A 24,368-nucleotide genomic window follows, 5' to 3' on the forward strand; every position below is an offset into this window, starting at 1 on the left:
CATCATTACTTGAAATTAAGTTTAGTGTGTATCTCAGGTAAAGGGGGAGAGAAAAATGTCCTTGGTCAGTGTCAGTGGAGCGCACGTTTCCAACATCTGTGAATGTCACAGCTTGTTCTTCATCCTCTTCATCAGAACCTGATGCTGTGGGCTCATACATCTTGAAAGCCTTCAAAAAAATTTGTTCCATTGTCAGTGACAGTTGCCGTGTCTTTGCGTGACAATCCATAAACTGAATGAATCAGTTCAATTTCACTAGCTATAACATCGTATGTGTGTCGTTCTTTCAGTTGCTTGCAGACAGTTGCAGCTTTGTCATAGTGAAAGTTATTCGTGTTAATCCAGTCACAGGAAGCTTTTATTGTGGCAAGTCCAAATGTCAACAGTCGTAGACAAACATGCAGAGCTCTGAAATGTTTTCTTTAACTCGGTTTCCATTGCTAGTCGATACATCTGGAGAAACTTTTCCTGTCTGAGACTGGTCTTTTTCCTGTTTTTGGTCATTTGCTAAATAGCTTTCTGAAAGATGGCCATCCCATCATAAAATATTTCCTCCACTATGTATGATGCCACCGGCCTGTTCATCTCTGCTTTGGTTACCTGCTGAAAACAAGCTTTGGTTGCTTGCTTGGGGTCACCATACACCGTCTGAGTGTCACTCTCGCTCCTGCTGTGGGACTCTTTGATACCAGCTTAGTGTTAGTGTAAGTGCTTGGAGAGATCGGAAGTCGTGTTTGCAGCAGTGGGGAGTTGCTTCTGACCAGGGCACAGTTTACATCTTGTCCTTTCAAGCAATAAATTATAAAGAGTAATGTGCATATCTCCCTCCATCAAACTCAGCCATTTTGGGCTCCAAGGAATCTGTTCAAGATATTGTTGCACAAGTGTGGATATGAAGTGGATTTTGAACTTGGGCAACAAAAGTAAGTAATGTATTTTTTTCAAATTAGTAACTGTAATATGATTACTAGGGGCGATCGTGGCTCAAGAGTTGGCAGTTCGCCTTGTAATCAGAAGGTTGCCGGTTCGAGCCCCGGCTCTGACAGTCTCAGTCGTTGTGTCCTTGGGCAAGACACTTCACCCATTGCCTACTGGTGGTGGTCAGAGGGCCCGGTGGTGCCAGTGTCCGGCAGCCTCGCCTTTGTCAGTGCGCCCCAGGGTGGCTGTGGCTACAATGTAGCTTGCCATCACCAGTGTGTGAATGTGTGTGTGTGAATGGGTGGATGACTGGATATGTAAAGCGCTTTGGGGTCCTTAGGGACTAGTAAAGCGCTATACAAATACAGGCCATTTACCATTCACAGGCCATTTACTTACTCTTGGACAGTAATGTAACACATTACTGTCCAAGAGTTAAAGGAAACTGTAGTAACAGTAATGAGTTACTTTGTAACAACCATCACTTATGCTAACAATGAGACATCAGCAATGATCCTAAAAAGGTGTTGCCCATCAGTCTGGGAATCGTTAGCGGAACATTTCCAAACAAATACAGGGAAAAAGATTATTCACATGGAACAATCGAGAGAGTTGCCAATCTTCCCAGAAGTGGACATTCCAGCAAGTTCAATCAAACCATGAACACCTCCAGAGTTAATGTGAGGTCTTATGTCCGACAGGTAAACTTTTTCCAAAATTACATCATATAATGATTCCAAGCACATAAGCAAATCTACAAGAAAATGACTGAAAAAGACAAGAATCATAGTGTTACAATGCCCTAGGCAAAGTCAATACTGCAATATTGTGGTGGGATCTTAGGAGAGCTATGTATAAACAAATGACCACAAACCTTGAAGAACTGAAGTGTTGTGAGAAGGAATGGGCCAAAATTCCTCCGCAATGATTACTCCGACTTATTGTTCCCTAAAGTGGTTCTACAAACTATCAGATCCTGTGGTGTGCCTTGTTTGTCCTTCAATACATATTTTTCTTTTTATCTTGTTTAAATAAACAGTAACACAGTGTAAAATCAGGCTGTATTGGCCTAAAATTCAGGTTGTATTGACCTAATTTTAAAACCTTAAAGCAGTGTAATTTTTCTCTTTTCTTTACCATGGTTGCATGTCTTGTCTCTTACCTCTCCAGGAAAGCCCTGTCCATTAAGAAGGTGCTCTGAACCTTGAGAGTCTTCACTCCCAAAGTGGACACGGACCTCTTCCAGACGGTAGCTGTATCCCAGTGGGCCCCCAGAGATGTTCACCAGGTGGGCTTTGTCTGGCCGCAGGGACACATGCTTCCCAGTGTTGTACATGGTGCCTCCCATCTACAGTGAAACAGTCAGAGGGGGATAATTAGATAATAAGATGATAGCTGTCATTTCACCAGTACATTTTTGTTAGATGGGAGCACACAACAGAGTAGAAACTGACTGAAAAATAATAAGTAGATCAACATAACGAGTCTTAAGCCCTAAATGGCACCATTCACAAAGCTAATGGATATACATGGTTTGTTATTAACAAATCTTGAATTGCATTTGAGCTACTAGGATCCAGTCAGTGCTCTGAATTGTAATGAGGTGGTAGGTAGGATTTTTTGTACAGACACAGTACAGTAGAGGTGCTAGTTTTTATGGCTTGTTAATGAATATCATAAAAGTCTGTCAGGCTCTTTCCTGAAATCTCTGGTTTAATCTGTTTGACACATGTTTTTGTGTGTAACTTGACAGAAGCTGAGAAAATCAGCAAAGGGATGACATTACAAAATGCATTACACACATTATTATTATGGAACCTTGTATTAATGAATGCATAAATCCACGACTGTATCAAACACAGTCATTTCTAAAATACATTAAGACTGCTGTAAAAATACATTATGGCAGTAATAAGTACCAGGGTTACCTGCATCCTCCTCCTGCTCCATCAGTGATGGGCTTGGCATTTGCCCAGTCTCAAACTAATCTGTTATGAAAGCAAACAGATTGGCAGCACTCACTATTTGTGGTAATATTTATTGTTCAGGTATGACCCATATTTTGGGGTTGATTTAATTCTATTGTGTTTATATCCACTCGTGATTTTTCGGTCGTAATGTTAGAAAAGTGTCAAATGTTGTAAAAGCAAGACAATGCAACAACCTGCAACATGATTTGCTACTTTTTTACAACACAAAAATCAGCACTACTTAAAATTATAATGACAGCACTGGCAATAAACTGCAAAACATTATGGAGTTTTAATGTGGGTGTTGCTTTTATTATTACTTTCATGAGTATAACATATGCCACCTCTTAACTCTTTCAGTGAAACTGTTAATAAACCACTTATGTATTTTTAACATGGATAATCCCATTGACCCCAGTGCGTAATCCCCCACCACCTGTCATTTAAGGGTCAAGCTAACCCTGGAAAACAGCCACCCCCTTCTACTTGCAACTTATTTGTTGTTAGCAGATATCAGGACAGCGATTGAGGTTTGGGTTTTTTTCACAAAGTAATAATAAGTCTTGAAATGTCAACAACACAACTGATCATAACCACCAGCAGGGGTCTGCTGCTCATTACTATACCAGGCCTTTTATCACAGTTTGGCAGGCAGGGAGTGGATCCAAGTGACAGATGGTCACTCAAAAGGTTACTTTACTATAATATATATATCTAAAATATAAAAGCTCAGAGACTACAGAAGAAACACAAAACACAAGGGGCACAGAAGGAAAGAGCATGAAAAACGACTTGAAAGAGGACAAGGGGACACAAAATAAATACATAGCAGGTAATGTGGGAAGATGGAAAACAAGTGGAAAACACCGCGGGAGCAAATCAGAATTAACGAGACAAGTTAAACTGAACAAAAACCACATGAGACAACAGACTTATCTCTTAGTAAAACGTACAGGAAACATAACTAAAACCAAGACGGAGACTAAGACTGTTTAAACAAACATGGAGACATGACTGACTTCACAAAGGAGACGCTAAGGGACAAAACACAGAAAGGGGACAAAAAGAATAAATAACCTAATCACCTAGTCAAAAGTCATCTATAATTAACCTGGAGACACAAACTAAGCCACTTCTCAAACCCCAAAAACGTAACGAAACTACAACAACTACTGCTGTGAGAATGTGATGAAGTGATGAAGTAGTCAGATACCCTAAAGACGCCATTGGCTATTATGATTAAAAAGTAAATCCTGTCTTGTATATTTAAAAGAAATTGACTTAATCTACAAAGGCAGATTAGCAAGTAGCAGCTCCTGCTACAGTTATGGCACAAAGGCTCCTGTAATGCAGCACAAGAAATCACTACAAGAGTAGGTGGAGCAATTAATAGAAAACAAGGCAAACTAAAATCACTAAAAGCCTACAAAGTAAGTCATTTAAATAATGAATTATAACATTTAAATAAAATTTAAAAACTGTTAAATTAAATGGGATACACAGTCAATGACAATAACAACAATAAATTAATATTAATATGCAACTAACAATATGAAACTGGTGTGTAATTTTCTTTGTGCTTGTGGTACATTTCTGTACATGTTTGTTAATATTTCTGTAGTTTTGTTGAAACCAGAGAAGAAAATCTTCCAAACCAAACTTTCTTCTTGCTTTCTGCCACTTCAGCCTCAAATCATTCTTTTACAAAAAGTGTCCAATGTCCAGAGATGCATATTTTTTCTGTCTGGTTAACAGTGCCTCAGTCACCAAACCTTTATATTTTGTGCGTGCTAGGTGCCCTTATCCCTTCCTCTGTGTATGAAGAATACAGCGAATATGTTTGTGTGGATTAAAACAGCTTTTCGTGTTGCTAAAACAGCCCCAGAGCTGTATGTTGTCAGCTCCTCACAACACCCCTGGCAACACGTAAAGTATTAATGCTCTTTACCCGACTCCCAACCATATTTATCATACATATTATATGACACTGCAGCAATCACATATTCATTACCGCTGTTTGTATATAATAAATGAGGAGAAAGCACTCAGCTTTAGTTTAATTGTGACACACCACTGCTGGGGTAGTATAAAATTAAACAATTACTCACCAGCCTGGAATCTATTCACAGCATTAATCCTTGAAGAAAAGCACGGAAGGGATTTAGAATCTAAAAATGGATGATTTTCACTCTTCTACGTCACTCGACAGGTTCAGGAAGCATAAAGATAAATGCATTTTCATTTACACATGTACCAGTATTGTGCTGGAAAATTTGCATAGTCTAATCTTAAATCTCCAATTTGAATTCAGCGAGCTACGTCGAAGAATGGCCTGTTTATAAGAAGGTGTGTGAGTTACATCAGCAGACTGTTGGCTACTGGCCCAAACATTTTCACAGTTCACCAGCATGTTGTCTTAATTGAACCACCCTCATCAGGTCATGCTACAGCTAGGCTGAAAATGATTTTCCAACCATTTTGTTGTTGGTTTACATGTGTGATTCTGGTCCTGTGGCATTAACCTTTCCAAAGCTCCAGGTCTTGGACTGCTGCCCAGACATTATTTTGTACAATGTCTTCATAAAGCTTTTAATTCCTTGTTTATTCCAGGAGTGTGACAGTGTCACTGTCAGTCACAAAGTGCATAGCTATGGCTGCAGCAAACTAGTTACTGAGGGGAAAGAGAGCAGCAGTAAAGTGGATAGTGGATCTGTAACAATAAAATTACTGGCAGGTGATTTTTTAGCATGTTTTTTTTAGCTATGCTTAGCATGCATAGTGTGCTGCAAATTTACAACAAACCAATTTGAGATTCAGTTTTGGTGTACAGTACCTTTTCCTCCCCCTAACCACAGTGCTATATTCTTGCTAAATAACTTTACCCTTTGTCTAATCTGTCTAAACACCTTGTAGTAAGTGGGAAATGCTCCTTCAAGTAGTCTGCAGCATCTGCAGTGAGGTGGAAACTGTACCTCTCTACTGAGGCAAAGAGAGAACTGAGCGTAAAGGTGAGTAGCAACCCAAAGATCAAAGATACAAGGGGCAGAAATGAGCTTTCTCCAAACGGTGTCTGGGCTTAGCCTTATAGATAGTGTGAGGAGCTTAGTGATTCGGGAAAAGCTCAGAGTAGAGCAAATGGTCTTCCATGAAAGGAGCCTATTAAAGTGGTTCCGATATCTGTAATTCCTCGTGGGTGAATCCAAACTAAAAAGGGCATGCCTGACCCCCAGACAGATCAAGAACACACTAGAGACATTACATCTGTTTGGCTGGCTTGGGAACACCTTCATATCCCCAAGAAAGGATAGAGGAGTGCGATCTAACCATCTCTGCTTTGACTATGTTGCTGTGACCTATACAAGTGGTAGAACATGGATGGTTCAAAGTATCAAGATAAGACCAAGTTATCAACCAAAAATGCAGAAACTTTCAGACTTCACCAACTTTTTCTGTCTTTGTATGTTGGTGAAAAATCCTTAAGACACAGAGTGCTCTGATGTTACAGCAGAGAGGCTGTGTGTACAGACAGACAAGCTAAGATCTCAAGTCACTTCCACATCTTCTAACAAATCTGCATTAGACGATAGTGTTGTTGCACAGCAACTGGGACTTGCCAAATGCATGTAGGAGTTCCTTATACTGGATTGATGAAAACCAATCAAACATACTTCAAGTAATTCTGCACAAACAGGTTACCGCTGTTTGATGTGTGGTCTTAGAAAATCAAAACAGCATGAGGAAAATCTTCAAAGCCTTTTTGTGGTTTCCATCAAGCATACGATTGCATCAAATGTATTTACAGGGAGAAGCGTTGGGGTTAAAGATAAAAATAACATGAAGTGACACAGAGATTTTAAAGGAGAACTTGTAGGAAATGGAAATATGAGCGGAAAGGGGGAGCATTTTTGGAAATAAAACTAATGGAACGAAGAGAAGAGAATGGAGATGGTTTGGTAAGCTGAAACAGAAAAAAGAGAGATGCGATGGTCGAATGGTTAAGGCACTGGAGAGGAAATTTAATGAGGACCTCGGAGCACGCTCAATCCCCACTAACAATGAGATGAAAAGGAAAAAAATTAAAAGTTTTTGGTTCATTATCGGTAAATGTTCTGAGTGAAGTGGTATTCATGTGAAACATCAGAACTTTGGTTGAATTAAACAGATATATAAAGTTGGACCCTGATCTTGCAAAGAAAAGCGTCTGGACTTCTTTAAGTTACTTGAAGACGTTTCACCTCTCATCCGAGAAGCTTCTTCAGTTCTAAGGTCAAATGGTGGGGAGTCCCAGATTTAAACCTAGTGGGAATATCTCCCCAAAGAGGGACAAAAGGACCCCCTGATGATCCTCTAATTGCCTGAGCCAAGGTGTGAAATTGGGTGTGGGTCACAATCAGTCAGGGTTTCGGGTGAGCTCACTGTGAAACCTGGCCCCACCCTACTGTGATTTCCTGAGGTCAGATGGCCCAGAATGTGAGTGGGCGTTAAGGCGTCTCCTCTCTCTAGTTCCACAGCATTTTGTGCCTGTTTGAGGGACCAACTAACCAAGTATGACTAGGCTAGTTGGTGGGAAATAAGCCCGGTACAAGAAGAGAAAGAATGGAAAGCTGCAGTGGAGAACTGGGGAGAGTATAAATCAAATCAAAATGTATTTATATAGCACATATTAAAACAACAGTATTGACCATAGTGCTTCACAGTCAGTAAAAACATGAGACAATTAAAACGAACAATAAAACAGGACAACAAACAATAGATAACAACACAATAAGCTAGAACAGCCAACTAGTTAGAATCAAAGGCCAAAGTAAAAAGATAAGTTTTAAGACGTGATTTAAAAGACTGGATAGACTCTGCAGTACGGACATGAACAGGGAGGTTATTCCAGAGTCTGGGTGCCACGGTTGCAAAGGCCTGCACTCCTCTCGACTTCATTCGAGACCTAGGTTGTGCTAGGAGCATGTGATTGGATGATCTAAGTGCTCTGTTCGGGATTGTATAAGTGGAGTAGTTCAGAGAGATAGCTGGGCGCTAAATTATTCAGAATTTTAAAAGTGAACAAAAGAATTTTAAAATCTATGCGATATTTAACAGGGAGCCAATATAGTATGGCTAAAATTGGGGCTATGTGTTCATAGATTCTCGTACCTGTTAAAAGACACGCAGCTGCATTTTGAATTAACTGAAGCCGGTAAAGAGAAGAGTGTTGGAGGCCCGAGTAGAGGGAGTTACAGTAGTCCAATCTGGATGTGATAAATGCGTGGATAAGCTTTTCAAGGTCCTTTAAAGCAGCGGTCCCCAACCTTTTTTGCGCCACGGACCGGTTTATGCCCGACAATATTTTCACGGACCGGCCTTTAAGGTGTTGCGGAAAAATACAACAAAATAAAACTAGTACCGGTACCGAAAAAAATAAGATTTATTCATAACACACGTGAAAAGACCCAGGAAAACCGAGTTAAAGATAAAAACGATAACAAAATAACGCTGAAAACCAATAAAAACCCTGAAAACCATACATCTCACACCTGAGCCTCAACTCTCGCTGCCTGGTACCAAATGAATCACGGACCGGTCCGAGGCCCGGGGGTTGGGGACCGCTGCTTTAAAGGAAGGAACGGCTTTGCTTTAGATATCTGACGCAACTGGCAAAAGCTGTTTTTTACCACAGTGGAGACTTGTCTCTCAAGTTTAAAAGAGCCATCCAGGAACACTCCAAGGTTCCTTACAGTGAGCGAGAGATGGCTAGCGAGAGGGCCTAGGGCATCAGCTAACTGGTCTAGCGGAGTGTGACTACCAAAGACCATGATTTCGGTCTTATTCTCGTTCAATGTAAGAAAATTATGTGATAACCAAATTTTAACTTCATGCAAACAGTTGAACAGAGGTTGCAAAGAAGCAGACACATCAGATTTCAGAGGTGAATAAATCTGGATATCATCGGCATAACAGTGAAAAGAGATGTTGTATTTTCTCAAAATTAATCCCAACGGCAACATGTACAAAGAGAAAAGAGAAGGACCGAGCACGGACCCTTGAAGCACACCACAATAAATAGGGGCAGAAGCTGAGTAGTGTTGCCCCATAGCAACAGAGAACGACCTCTCTGAGAGGTTGGATTTCAACCAAGTTAAAACCGTACCTTTGAGACCAACAACATGTTCCAATCTTGATAAAAGAATGTTGTGGTTAACTGTGTCAAAAGCAACAGTCAAGTCAAGTAAAACTAAAACCACGGAATAGCCAGAGTCAACAGTTAAAAGAAGATCATTAAAAACTCTAAGTAAGGCTGTCTCTGTGCTGTGGCGAGGTTTAAAACCAGACTGAAACTTTTCATTAATACCATTTTGCATCTGAAAAGGCCTGAAGTTGCCTTTAATACAAATAAGAAATTCACAGATTATCATTTTAGTGAAAAGAAATTCTATAAGAGGGAGCAAGTTGCATACCATTAGCCACATACATCATAACCCCTCAAAAATAATTACGAGATGATGAAAAATTAGGAATCATTCAGTCAAACAATTACAGAACCAACAAGAGAATGACAAAGGAAGCTAGAATTACCAGGACTAACACAAAGAAAGGAAAACTGTGATGGAAAAGGAAATGGACAGAGTTGGGCACTGATTAGCCAAACCAATGATTGACAGAGAAAAATGGGTTGGAGGGAGAGTTTGAGAGACAGTGAAACACTTTTGGGCAGATAAAGAAATGGGTTAGGAAGAGCTTCAGTTCCTCGGAGCAACACTAAGGGAAATGAAATGCTAATATTTAAAAGTCCACCTGGGCCTGGACTCTAATAGGCCACTACATAATGCATGTAACCCAATAAGCACATAGTGAGGGCTGAGGTTTTAATTTAAGTCCTCTGCTCTGCCAGTATCTATTAGAGACAAGCTCTCTGGCTATCCCTCTGTTGACACGATGGGCTTAATTATCACGCTGTAGAACGCTAAGTAGAAAGCTCTGCTTTCCTTGCTCTTTCACAGCATTATGCTGCTAGAGGCCTGTGATTTTCCAACCACTTTCTCCCTTAGGGATCTCTGCTACGCGCATATGATAAAGAGCCACAACACTGCAGGGCTGAGCATCTCTTACCAGGCTAATCCACACTTCTTCGAAAAGATGTTTACTGCTTCATCTGCAGCAGCCTGATCTCGTCTATTGTAATGTGAACTCTGAAATGTGATTAGCCGTTAACTTTGATGTACTCTAATTCCAACAAAAACATTTTCAAAGTTAATTTCACTTCCTCATTTAAAGATTTATATAGCGTGATTGTTTACAGTGAGCCTAAAAGTCAGTGAGTCACAGTACTAGAAATGAAAGCACGATTTTTTTTTTGGCAAGTCATCTATTTTGAGTCTAGAAACTGGAGGCAGAATGTGCAGCTATGCAAGGTATATTGGATTAAAAAGAAAATCCAGTTATAAAAGTTCTAAACTTTGCCAGTTTCAAATCTGAGATCAGAAGTTCAGCTTTTAGATTAAGCACTCTTCAGTCTACATATGAAAATTTCTGTGGTGGATGTAAAAACATCAAAGTGTTTTTTATCTTCCAAATCTAGCGTAGCATTCAACAAACGATGACTATACCATTTTTAAAATCCAGTATGGAAGTACTGGATTTAGGTGTTTCTTTGTATTACACCACTTTACAAAATTAAAATGTTAACCATCAATTTAGTACAGTTATGTAACTCAGTTTACGTCAATATTGTGGTTAAAACTGACCTCAAAATCTAAATCTACAGATGAGGAAGTTCTTATATTGTTTCAGAAGTTTGTGCATACATTTAATTAGATTTAATTTTATGAGCCATGGTAGTTATTTCAATTCAGTTCATTGATTGTTTTTAGATTTGCTCGTTCACTGAATTCCATAAAAAATTCCATTTGTGTTTTCACATGCTTATTGAAAATACACTGAATTTCCCGGAGGAAACCCACCCGAGGGATTAATAAAGTTTCATCTAATCTCTAATTTTAGAAATTGTTCCACTTCAAAACTCAGTGACTACAAACACTGAAACAAAGTTGAGATTTGGCTAAAAAGTCAAAAGTGCTGTTTAAATGTCTCTAGAAAAAGACTTTCATTTATTTGAACAATTATTAATCAGACTTTTTTAATGGGCTCGATGCTATGCAACAATTATATATAAACTGCATCTTCACTTATTTTATAACTTTTCTCAAAGTAAGTTATATTAATAAATCTTGAATTTTTGTTTATATGAGATGGAAATAAAAAACATTTATTTATTGAATTTTTTTTTTTCAATTCATAATTTATTCTTTGAACTGCCAGAGGAGTCGTTATGACCACCATTGGAAATTTTGCATGCAACAGTTGTGGCAGGCCTGGCTGCCCAGCAACACATATTATTTATGCACATTTTGATATAAAGTTTGCTATTTGATAAGCCAAAGCTAGCTGACTGATATATGAATAATTATTACAGGGCTGAATGGGTCAGAGATGGAATACTGAGCTGGGTTTCATTCCCATAGCTGAACCAGACTGTGCTAAACTAATCCGAGCAACTGAAGAGTAACTCGTGAAGCACACCGGCCAAGTCAGGCCTGAGAAGCAGAGCTGAGGACGTGAAGGGCTGCAGATGCAGCAGAGCAAATTTTACGGTGGAAAAAGAGACTGCAGCAGCTGCAGGTCTGGTGGAGGAAGAGGCAGGGCTGGGCAGAGTGATGGACTGTCACCGTTCAACTTTCACAAAAACAACTTAATTGTATAATGTGTACATATTCTGTTAACTGTTACTGTAGTTAACTGTGTATTTATTTAGACAGTTCACTCTTTTTGATAGTGAGCACTCTATTTTTTATACCTTCCTTATTTTAGCATCACTCAAACAACACATAATACAAAATTCATTTTTAACCTCTTCTTGCTCTATAATAATAAAACTATTTGGATGTGTTGGTTATTGTGTTTTATTGTACCCATTGTTCGCTAGTAGTAAAATATATATTTGCCTTTATGACCTCTAACAAAATAGTTTAAATTATTTTTAAAAATAATAAGACCCCTAAAACTGAACCTGAAACACAAAGATGTAACACATTATTAGAAAAAACAAGAATTGACATACTTGCCATTGCTGCAATTGTTGCCGGAGGGGGTCAAACTGACTCCCGGGAAAAGCTTTGACTATTCAGCTCTAGATTTTGAAAGCCGGATGTCTTTATCATTTAGTCTGTATGTCTGTATCATTTTATCTGTCCTGATCTCCATGCTACATATTTATAGCCTTGTGTGTTCACCTTTCACAAATAATTTTTGAATTAAACGTTAAATGTTTGTAAGCACCGCTGAAGCCGTTGTTGTTGTTTTTTCTTTTGATAAAAGCATCACCATTTTTTAGTTGAAGGAGATCACTGAATGAGTTCTGTGGTTAAGCCTCTTTATGAGTACACAGAAGCAAAAAGACTAATTCTGCAGCTTGGAAACCTTGAAATAGTTTGTTTTTAATAAAGCCTTGCTTTATTCTATACATGTTGAAATAATTATTTGCTCATTAGAAGACCCAGGACATCTAAACAGTGCTTTTATGTAGCTCTCATAGAAATGGTTCGTGAGGGAATCATTAATCTGATTGATTTCTATCAGAAGAGGAGCAATGGCCCATGTAACCTTCAGCCTGGGAGAGACTACCAACATCTGCTTTATTAGTTTTGAAGATTATACCTTTTTCAGTGCTTTTTCACATCCAAACAAGTTCCTCACCATCATCCAGTTTACCCTCATCTCTAAATAAATGGATATTAGTCTTTAACATATACTGAAAGACTGTACTACTGCAAAATAACCCTCTCTTTGCAATCAGGATGATCAAATACTGCTCGTTTTTTACAATTTCTACCGTTCTGTGCTCTGAAAACCCTGCATGCTGAATATCTGTGGCCTTGAAAAGCTTTAACTGCCTCAAGAGCTTTCAGTTGAAAGTTTACTGGTCAGTAGAATCTCTCGTGGTCTCTGGGTCATTTGGTCTCAAAGGTATTTCAGCCCACTTACTGAAAACTGGCCTATTTACTTTTTTAATGTTAGCAGATGTTTAAACTCAAGGAAGATCATAAATAACAAGTACTGAGTCCAACTTAGTGGAGGGTGTAACATTTTAGTTCTTAGGCTAATTTGTGTTGAAGAAGGATAAAGATCCACTGGCTGATTTGTCCACCATATCAAATGCAAACGTGCTGTTCAAGCAAGCTTACTGGAATTCCCTCAAATTTTCCGCACATTTTTTTTCTCCCCTGAAGTAGACATCATGACTGTTGATCCAATCTATAATTACATGTTCTGTGTTCTCACAACAAAGTTGGAAAACAGTCACAATATCAGCATGAACACCTCGGAGCTGCTTAGGTTCTGCTAATCATTTTCTTGAAAGGTGCACATAGCTAGCTTAGGTGACTCCTGCGCTTTCCTGCAAATGTTGACTTCACCATTTTTCTGATTTCCATATATTGCACATGGCTTATATTGAACTGCCATATATTTGGCCAGTATTTTACTGGAAGGCTTTATTAGGAAAACGCTGGGACTGGGACTTCATACAAAAATGTTCTTTGATTTATTTTTGTCCTCAGTATTAAGTGAGATCTAAGTGGGTGTAAAGGAGATTGAAGCCAACAAGGTGCCTTTGACATCTATGCTGTGGCACGTCAGCCAATGACAGTCATGTTTCAGCTCTGTAAGATTCTGGATATTTATAATTAAGCTATTTGTATATATTAGAGCTATTTCTTATATATAGTTCAGTCTGTTACTGTTATTGTCTTGTAACCACAGTGTTCTGACAATAGTGAGAATGGTCTTCCACTCTCAACTCATCACATATAGACATTTGTAAAGTAATTTTTGCACTGAATAAATATCAACGTAGAGGATTAATGGAGCGATGAAGCACTTTTTAACCAAAACCATTAACCAAACCATTTATCACCTAAAACTACAAAAGCAAATGAATTAGCAAAACTAACCACTGAGTGAAAGCAAAGTTAAAAGTTGGTGGTGAAATGGCAACTTAACTTGAGTCTCCAGGCTGATAAAAGTCCAACATATTCAATGGCCAATCTAACTACATCTCTACATCTAAAAGAGGACCATCGCCAACGTCCAGTATCACCTTGGCCAGATTGTGTTTCTCAGTGAATGAGCTGCGACAGAAACGTATAACTGCAAAGTTTAGCACTTGGATACATAGATGACAGCCTATAATAGCACTACATAATAAGAAGGAAAATCATTTATGTCAAGTCAAGGTTTTCCTTTGAGACAAGGGTCACATCTTTAATCAGCAGCTGGATTAAATACCCATTAAACATATTAATTAATGCTAAAAACATACATTAAACATAGTGACAAGCCCACTGGAATCGCCAGTTTGGACCCTGCACTGACTCTAAAGAGGGCAGGACAGATATTTCTGTAAATCCAATCTAAGCTTACAGCAGATAAACTGGGTTTAAGATCATTTAAAAACAGTGTCCCTTTTTTTATAGACCAGGTTGTGTTTGCTAATATACTGTTTATCAAACAGGGGCAATGCACCATCATTTAATACCAGTAGACAAAGTTGACAATTTTGTGTGAGGTCGGTTGAGAAGTCACAGTTCAGTACATTCTGGAACAGCACAGAAGACTAACATAATGCATATAAATGACATGTTCATCATTTATTTTGAAAAATGTAAACGTCCAAAAGCTCTGACTAAGGGTTTCTCTTTATTCGTCATCTGTTTGACTGTATAAAGACCTCAGAAGGTTTACTGAACTGAAAGTCTCGAGTTTATTGTGTGTTAGTACTCTACAGCAAGGATTGGTTAAGTGGCTGAGGGAAAGCATGTGATTTATGTGTGTGTATAAATGGCAGAGAGAGGGAGACAGATAGGCTGTCAAAATGATTAATTCTCTGTGTGAATGACCCCCTGCTCACCTCTGTCTAATTCCATCTACTCTATTCCTTCATCTCCCAGTCTGTTCCCGTGTTTTTTCCTTTCTCATCTCTACCAACCTCCTCTCTAGTCGTGTTCTCCAAAACACTTTCTTTCTGTCTATTCTTTTGTTTTCTCCTTCCACTCCGTGTGCTCTTGACATTTCTCTTGTCTGGTCTTTACCTGCACCTTCTTTACTCTTCTGCGATCGCTCTCCTCATCACATGTTCAGGAAACTGAAGAAACTTTTATAGCTGATTACTCCTGAAGATTTCACCATTACTTCTTTAACAATTCCAAAATCAGGACTTTACAGGTGCAGTCTACCCACATAAAACGTGCTGAGGATTTTCTCTACAATTTTGTCCTTGCAGGTGAAGCTCATCTGCAATCATGGATAGGTGTTTTTAGAAGTGCCATGGGGCTTCTCCTACTGCACCTCACAATTACTATGCTTTACTTTATGCTTCATCTATGCTTTATATTCAAACAAGTTATCCTATTTTTCTAGATTTAAAAGATGTAGATTTTGGGGCACTCCCAAATTGTGATTCAGAATAATAATAATAATAATAATAATAATAATAATAATAATAATAATAATAATAATAATAATAATAATGAGTCTTTACTGGTAAAACTCAAACTGTTGTGATCCATCACAAACTGCCCCACTCCACTGGTGTAGTGCACAGATGGGCCCGTTTATAATGATGAAAGAGGCTAAATGAAATGGCAGGACAATGGGAAATCTTTCCTGACCTTCTTGCCTTCTGTCTAACTTCACAAGATAGTATCTGAGATGTAAACTCATTAAACTTTGCACAAATATCTGTATCATTTTTTTTAGCATGCACAAAGGAAGGAACACTTGTGATGTATTGCTATGGAGCCCAGGAAACATTAACAAATACAACAGGAGATATATAAATACAATCCATCATGAAAATGACCACAATATAACAAAAGAAACAGGCTACAAAATTCAAATTAGGCATGCTTAAATATATGTGTTTTTCTCTTGCAATACTCATTCATATACTGGCTCACTAAACTGGTACTCAGTCATCAACACTGATATAAATGACCAAAGACATTTCTATAATAAATTAGTTCACAAAATGCACAAATCGGTGCACAGAAATTAGCCATAATGTAGGAAATAAAGTGTCTAACAGGTTTCGCTCAAACCAAAACTTTGCCCATGCAGATACTGACGAGCACTCAGGTGCTGATGTGACATAATTATTGTGATAAAAAGATCTCATTTGATCTTGGAAGCTAAGCACCGTCTGGCCTGGTTAGTATTTGGATGGGAGTAATGTCACCTGCACAAACTCGGGGTGACTACGAGTCAGGTGATAGAGCAGGTTGTCTGCCAATCAGAAGGTTGGTGGACCAGTACCTGGTGCATACGATTAAAGTATCTTTTACAAAACTGAACCCGAGGTGTCCCTGATGTGTCCACTGAAGGTGGTGTGCAAGTGTTAAACAATGTGCTTAGGCACAGATCAAATCACTGTTTGATAAAATCACTTGTAGAAGCCATATTAGCACGTCTTTTCAGTTTTTTTAGTTATGATGTTCCAAGAATTGGAAAATTAGGATCCATTTCAGCTTTAAGATACAAGTTTGTTCCTGAGAAAAGCGAAGCCAATGTTAAGCCAGGTGTTTTTGTTGGCCCTGAAATCTGTGAACCGATGCTCAACAATGACTTCAAAGGAGAACTGAAGCTAACTGAATCAGCAGCATGGGAAGCACTGGTGCAAGTTGTCCAAACTTTCTTGGCAATCACAGAGCAGGGACTTATGCTGAGCCTGTGGATAACATGCTGAAAGCATATCTGCTAATGAGTGCCAGAATGTCACTGAAGATGCGCATTTTACATTCTCATCTCAACTTTTTCCCACCAAATCTGGGTGATGTCAGTGATGAGCATGGAGATTTCATCAAGATATAAAAGTAATGGAAAGCCGACAGGAAAAATTCAATCAGAGCACGATGGCTGAGTTATGTTAGTTCCTGCAAAGAGAGATGGATGTGCAGTATGCAAAAAGCAAGTGCCTCAAACATTTGTGAGCATACTAACTTTCAAACTGACAGAAACATGCTTTAACACATCTTTGGTATTGTTTACTGCTTTGTTTTCAGAATAAACGTAAAACAATTTAGGTGAGAAGTAGTTTAAATGTTAATATTGTGGTGATATACCATACTGATATTGTGTCAAATATATATGTATATATATAGTGTCAAAAATGCCAGTGATATATATGTCCTTTTAAACCTAACGTGCAAGCTTCAATTGGATTTCATATCTGAAATCAGTGTGAAAAAACTAAATAAAAATCTGGTCTATTCCCAGTAAGCAAATTAAACATATTTTTGCAGACCAGTGTTGTTTTACTAAATACTGTTTATTTTTAATTAATCAACAAATCATTTAGTCTATGAAAAAAATAACAAATTACCTAAAATATTACCAGAGGATTTAGCAAATGAGTCTACAGATCTCAGATTTTCAGTTTGTGTTCAGTGTCTGTCTGCATACCTGTCAGCAAGACTGCCCAACACCCACCACGCTAAATCTATTTATTACTTTCAACAAAGACGCTGGGTGAGCGTCAAAGTGCCTTTTATGCTGTTTCACCATTTCTGCTTAAGAAATCAGAAAAAGATGAATTAATTATTTGTTCTGGATTATTTTTCCTATTTCTGGGACTACAATCCCGGTTCACAATGATATTTGTGTTATTCATATAAACAAAACTGGAATGAATTTATGGAATTGTGCAATTTCACATAACTTTTGTTAGCTCTTTTTCACAGTTGTGCATTAAAGACATCTTCACAAAAACAAGCCAAGTCATCAATTATTAATTTGACCCCGTTTTCCTCAACTCGGAGCATGTTATAGCTTCTGCTTAAAGCAAGTTAAGTTCTGTGAAGGATGTCTGAATTAGTTTTTAAAAGCATTTCCTTGAGAAATAAAGTATTTCAGAAGAGGATATTTGAGCACAAGGACCCACTCTGCCACACTAACAAACTCTTCAAGGCGAACTTCAAATCAGATCAAATGGATGATGCAAATGTACCACAATCACCAATTACAAACACGGAGGAGTTTAATTTGTCTCTTGGCCTCAAAGCTTAAACTCTGCATCTAGTTAAGGAGGACTTTTTCATATTATTATCAATTAATTTTGCATCAAAATTGAATGCTTTTAATAAATTCCAAATTGTGCCAGGGTTTCTTAATGAGAGATTGTCGTCACTGATCAATTACTGTTTGACTGCGTGGGTGTGTGCATGTTTCCCTTTACGTGCATTTATGCGGTGGAGTCAGAGAGGAGAAGACTAATGAATTGTCACTTCAAAACCGCATGCACACACACACATGCACACGCACATGTACTGTCTAATCTATTAGTAAAATGTCAGCATGCTGCAGAGCAAGTCTTTGTGAAGATAGTCATTTGTCATATTTGGAGGTCTTATCGCACCTTTCTGTAGCGTCTCTTTGCTGTGAATGTGAAGGTCGCCCTGTCACTGCGTCGGATGTAATGAAGTTAAAGTCCTTTTCAGTGGAACATGGTCACAAGTTGACGCAAGATAGATTGCAAGGTAATATTGTTGTCGATTGTCCATTAAAGGGACAGTTCAGCCCCAAATCAAATATAGTCATCTCAGTAGAAAGAATATGCTTCATACGAATCAATTTTCAGTTTGGGTGCTTTGAGGAAATGAGGCAAATGCACTCTGAAAATCAAACTCTGCATCATGCAGCCATTATTTTACTGCACACAATAAAATGAGGAATATTTACGAATCATTAGTATAGCTAAATGCTAAATTTAGCAATCCATCTATGATATACTACATAGTGTTTGTTAATTAGTTGAAAGCATCACTTTAAATTTTTCAGTATTAATAACTCTAAAGGTTGTCAACAAATCATGGCAGAGTGCATTAATAATATAAGATATGATTATCTGATTGAAATTGTAGGACGATACAACCAAATTCTATTTGATGACTACCAACTAACAGCAAGGGATAAAAGTCGCTGTTTAAAAAAGAACAATAAGAAAGCAATATAAAGAACTATATACAAACAAAACATTTTCTTGATTGCTGTGGCAGCTAATAAGGTTCAGAGATTTTTACACTGTGAGGTAAAGATGCTAAAGTATTCCCCTGTGAGTTCTTTGCAACAGCGGGAAGAAAAAACTCCTTTTTAATAGGAAGAAACTTTCAACAGAAACAGGCTCAGGACGGGTCAGACATCTGCTGCAGCCGGTTAGGCAGAGAAAAGAAGAACGAGCGTAGGGAGACGGGACAAAAATAGGACCAATTAATGACATTAATTAATGACATGCTGCAGTGGCGTCTAAACACACACATGGGTAAAAAGAGGTGAGCAGAGAAGCAGTGCTCACTGCATTACAATGTGTCACATGAAGTCTCGCATAACTAATGGATGGTTTAGGGTCACGTCATCCACTCTTAACTAGAAGCTTCATGACAAAGGAAAGTCCGATCTTAAAAATAGAGAGGGATGCTGTCTCTGCGGGTTTTTGTTTTTTATCAACACCATATTGCTCAAAAGCTGACCAGTCACTGGATTTTCCTCCAATTAAAATCAAACAAAGCTTAAACGTTTTCAAAGCTGTGGAGCAGACTCCTATCAAGCTATGCGTAAAGTGATCCAGAGGTGAATAAGAAGATGATCCTGAATGACAGATTGCCCGCATTTAAACAAGGTAAACTTTTTTAGTAAGAAAGCTTTAATCTAATGAGAAATTCAGAATGCAGCTACCACAGAGCAGTGTTGTCTTGTTTAGCCATCATACTAGTGAAGCTAAATAATGCATTCTGATTACAAGCTTCCATGCAGACAACTGAATATCTCTTAACTTTCTGTCATGTCTCTTGCACATATTTCTCTGTGTCACAGAGCCTCTTTCAAAGTTCTGCACACCACAAATCAGTGGCTTTGTGGGACTTTTTAATAATAAAAAAGTTAAATATCTACAGTTGATCTGTTCCAGCCTTTTGACCTGCAAAAAAAAGAGCGAGAGAAAGAGAAGAAAAAAAATTCCAAATAAAGTCTGCAGTGTCTCTGTAAATCCTTGACTCAGCTATTTCCTTTGTAATGATGAAACCTGCCTTTATATCTCCATCCCTTTGAGATTTGGCTCAAGGAGAAAAAAAGTATTTGCTGTAGCTGCATGGCTCTTTCTGTAAGGTGACTTACTGAAAGCCTCTGTTCACCGCCCACCATTCTATATCTCTCCTGGTGTGTGGATTCAAAGTGGTCATGCAAATCATACGATATTCTTTAGAACAGTGTCTAAAGGAGTACGCTGTCTTAGGAAGCGCTCTCATTAAAGAAGCACTCTGTCTCCGACTTCTCTTGAAATTGTAAACCCAACGTAATATGTGGACTGAACTCAAACTTTCAAAGGCTTGAATTCGGGCCTTGATTTAAACATATGCAATAGAGAATGGCGTGGACGAACAATTCCCAACAGGGAGCAGCCCTTAGGGGGGGAAAGGGTTAATGAGAGAGGTCAGCAGAGATTAGTTCAAGCAAATATAAATCAGTAATTTAAGCTGCTACAACATAAACAAGTTCAACTTAAAATATGTCACCTTTTTAATCAAGTCTCTCACATGCATGTTGTTATTAAAGGTCTTCAATTACATGATTTCAATTTGGTATAGATATACACTGTTCCAAAAAATAGTAATGTCAAAGTATCTTACTGTATATTTTACAGTTTTGTACTGCCTTTCTAGAATAACATTAAATTTACATAAGTAGACTGTGATTTTAAATGTCAAAGGTAAAATAACATCACTGTAAATATAGTAAAACACAATTTACTTGTTTTTTAAATATTTTTTTTGGACATATGTATATTTAGTTTGTAAAAATACATTCAGAAATGTATCATAATTTCACAAATATTTGTCTGTTATGTGAGAGAATGATCTGTTAAATTCAAATTTAATACTATGGAAAAATATATAAAATGATTGAAAATTAATGAGAATAATCAATAATTAAAGGAGTATTTGAATTCTAATTTTGCTGAAAATGTCATGTCATCTAGGTCTGATTCAATAATTCAGAGGCAACAAGTGAACATATAATTAATAGGAATAAAAACTTTAAAAAAAACATATAAAACATTGCACGGCCACGCTGTGCTAATTATATATTTTAAAAAATAAATGTAGAGGTAGGAATTGCAATTAATATAAATCTCAAAGTATTCACAACATTCCTGAACAGAAATAGGCCTCTGCACCTGGGGTGAGGGTGTGGGCATGAAAACAATGTGACATGCCATTGGATGTTGGGACACATAATAACATGACGCTAAGCATTGGCCAATGAATGTGAACTAACTACCACAAGGTCGCGGGCATGGCAGCACTGTAGGAAAGAATCCTAATATAAAAGTATTTTACTGCATTTTACAGTTTTGCTCTGTTCTTCTAGAATATCATTAAAGTTACGTAAATAGACTGTGATTTCACATTTCAAATGTAAATTAACGTTAAATCACTTTAATGTAATAAAACATAATCCCATGCAAAATTAGTGCAACAAACTATTTTCATTACTGAAAATAACCACATTTTTATGAGGAAGTTATTTTCTGTTATTTTACGGTAGTATTTTGGCGCCCCAGCTGCCGGAATATTACCGTTTTTTAATATGTTTTTTTTAACAGTGTAGCTTAGTCCTATCCCTAACACTACCCCTGGTGGTTGTTAAGAAGTTAACACAACAGGGCTCTTCAGTAAATCTGAATGCCCTACATGGGGATGCTTGAGGTGGATCAGATATATCAGAAGACTGGAAAGAGGTCCACTTCTGTCAGTCAAGAACAGGAAGTTGGGGCCGTCCCTCCTGGGTGGAGGGCCGAGGCCCCATTCTCATATAATTAATTAAGTCTGTGCTTTGGATGGCAAGACCTGAAGACGGGCAACTGCTGCCTTTTGTTATTATACATGTAATCCTCGACATCCCAAATGTACACATTCCTCAGCTGACTTTTCTCCAGTAATTAATTGGTGAGTCTATAATATCTTTTTGCACCTATATGAATGTGTGGAAACAGTGAGAATTATACAGTAAAGACTTATGTAAATGTGGTTTGTGTATTTCCAAGCAACAAAGAAATCTGCTGCTCACAGCAGGAGCCAAAACAACCAATCTGTTGTGCACCAGCTTCTGAGGAAACTCTGCTTACAAGGAGCTAGAGGCTGAAAGAGAGGCTGGCCCAGATAACTGGATAACATACTACACACGCAGACACACACAGACAGACACACATACGCACTGACAGACACACACAGTGTCAAAGTTGTCCAATTTTCTCTTTGACTCTTTAACCTGCACATACACCCAGAAGCAATCTGTCACACAAACACTCACGCTCACATTCCCCCTCAATCTTTGATATAATTTTCTCACACATAAATTGTACGCATGCCTGCCTCTCTCTCCCTCTCTCTCTCTCTCTCTCTCTCCAGCATATTTCCAAACACACACACGCATGCACACGCGCCAGCGCAGATGGTCATGTTATGTGCTCTCGCTCAGCAGATGCACAAGAGCATTAATCATGAAACAAGACTCAAACAGAGGATTTAACTCTTACTACAGTTTTTAAAGACCTCTAAGACCCCTTTAGTTTTCTTTGACCGTCAGAGAAATCCTGCCCATCTCATATGGTTAGACTGGAACATCACACAGTGTAAGTAACTGGACAGCATTGTGTGTAATGAGTCATTGTTGTCAGATGTCAGGATTTGGTGAGGGAAAAGGCAGACACAAAGCCAAATAACGCTTTTGAATGCTTCTGTCACAGCTTGGCAACCTGTCCAGGGAGTCCACTGCCTTTCACCATCACCAAATCCAAGTGACAGCAATGAAGGTCTTAAGTAATAATTATGTGGCTCACACAGCTCACAAACACAAACTACTTTGTCTAAGCATGCATCGTGCTATCTACAGATGGCAAAACTTTGTATTTAAGATCCTCTTTGTACAAGTCGTCATATTAAACTATTTTTTAACAATGCAGCCTAACACCAGCCTTACTAAAGTTTTAAAAACGGTAAACCAACACATAAATGTCAAACCCTGATTTAAAAAAAAAAAACATCCTCATCACAAAAAACGGTACTATCAACGATTTTCTTAATCAGATTACTCTGTACAAACGACCTCCCACAGAAACTAGTGTGTGTGTGTGTGTGTGTGCGTGTGTGCGTGTGTGTGTGTGTGTGTGCGTGCGTGTGTGCTTCTCCTGTGCAGCTCGGGAAACCTAACCCTCAATCATACACAGTTTCCCATAAATGGCACTCAGTCATCAAAACTCTGAGAACTGTAATAAAGAACTGTAGCATTGTGCTTATCCTGGGGTGACATGCAGCAGCAATAATAACAAATCACATTAAGCAGCTCTGTGGTCCTACGTAGCTCTGGCAAGGTGAACGGTATTTCTCACCAGGTACCACTACTGTTAAATTTATGCAATAAGATCCAGACATTTTTGGGACAATGACCCATTATGGCTTTTTATAAGAACAGCTACAATTTTGAAATAGTTAATGGCATGTTTTTATTAAATCCCCTGCAAAAGCCAAAAGCCACATTTCTACTGTTTAATTTAAAAAGAAATCCAGTGAGTTGGTGCACAAAGGCAAAATTACTAAAAAAAAAAAAACGTGTACCTGTCCAACATTGATGGTTTTGGGTTAATTTTATTATTAATTGATTGATTATTTTTTAATTGATGTGATTAGCTCACTGGCGGACAGTAGCTTTATTGGCCAACACATGGAGAAGGGTAAAGTGTCCGAACCTCGAAACAAATTCAGAAAAAAAGAGGGTTGTTTTCTACCTTGTTGGTCTGCAAAAACTGTGTTTACAAAAACATTTATATGGTTCCATACACCACTCAGAGGATGAATCCTATTAACCTTTCCTTTGTTGTTTTCTAGCACCTCCAGCAGTTTGGAAAAAAAAAAGCACATAAACAAATAGACGAACAAAAAAAAACAATAAAAATATGAAAGAAGCAGAGGACACAACGTTACTCAGGCATGACTGCCTCTGACAGGGAGAGGCGTTTTTATTAGCAGCGGGTCTGTTTACACTCCCAAAATGTTAATATGAATTATAAGAGACAGGCAGTGAGTATTTTGTTATAATTGTAATTTTTCCTACCACACACACATATGCATTCACAGTGGTGTGATCTCGACTGCAGCTGCACAGCCTGTCCTCCAGCTCCTGCACATGCATGCAAACAGGAGGTTCAATATTGGGATTTTCTTCTGTCTGAAAACCATGTTGTGAGACAGCCTGTCTTTCAAAGTGTTCTTCTAGCTTTTTAAGTATTCTTAAGGTAATGTCTCCTGTCCTCTGTGTTTTCAGTTAGGCTCGATATAACAGACAGGAGACGTCCTTTAACACTTAAAACAGGTGACGATATGTGGGATC

At 38.2% G+C, this 24,368-nt stretch overlaps 1 protein-coding gene across 1 annotated transcript in view; it reads right to left on the minus strand.

Moving 5' to 3' along the window:
* Window positions 1-24,368, minus strand: part of LOC146633117 (carbonic anhydrase-related protein 10-like) — a 132,896-nt gene that overhangs the window by 20,000 nt on the left and 88,528 nt on the right. The window contains exon 4 of the mRNA XM_085352914.1: window positions 2,081-2,266. Coding sequence (XP_085209040.1) covers window positions 2,081-2,266 — 186 coding nt within the window. The remainder of the gene's footprint in view (window positions 1-2,080; window positions 2,267-24,368) is intronic.

The sequence above is a fragment of the Diplotaxodon limnothrissa genome, linkage group LG4 (assembly GCF_057381915.1).
Source record: "Diplotaxodon limnothrissa isolate DT_005_m linkage group LG4, D_limnothrissa_male_GT1.1, whole genome shotgun sequence".
Taxonomy (NCBI): domain Eukaryota; kingdom Metazoa; phylum Chordata; class Actinopteri; order Cichliformes; family Cichlidae; genus Diplotaxodon; species Diplotaxodon limnothrissa.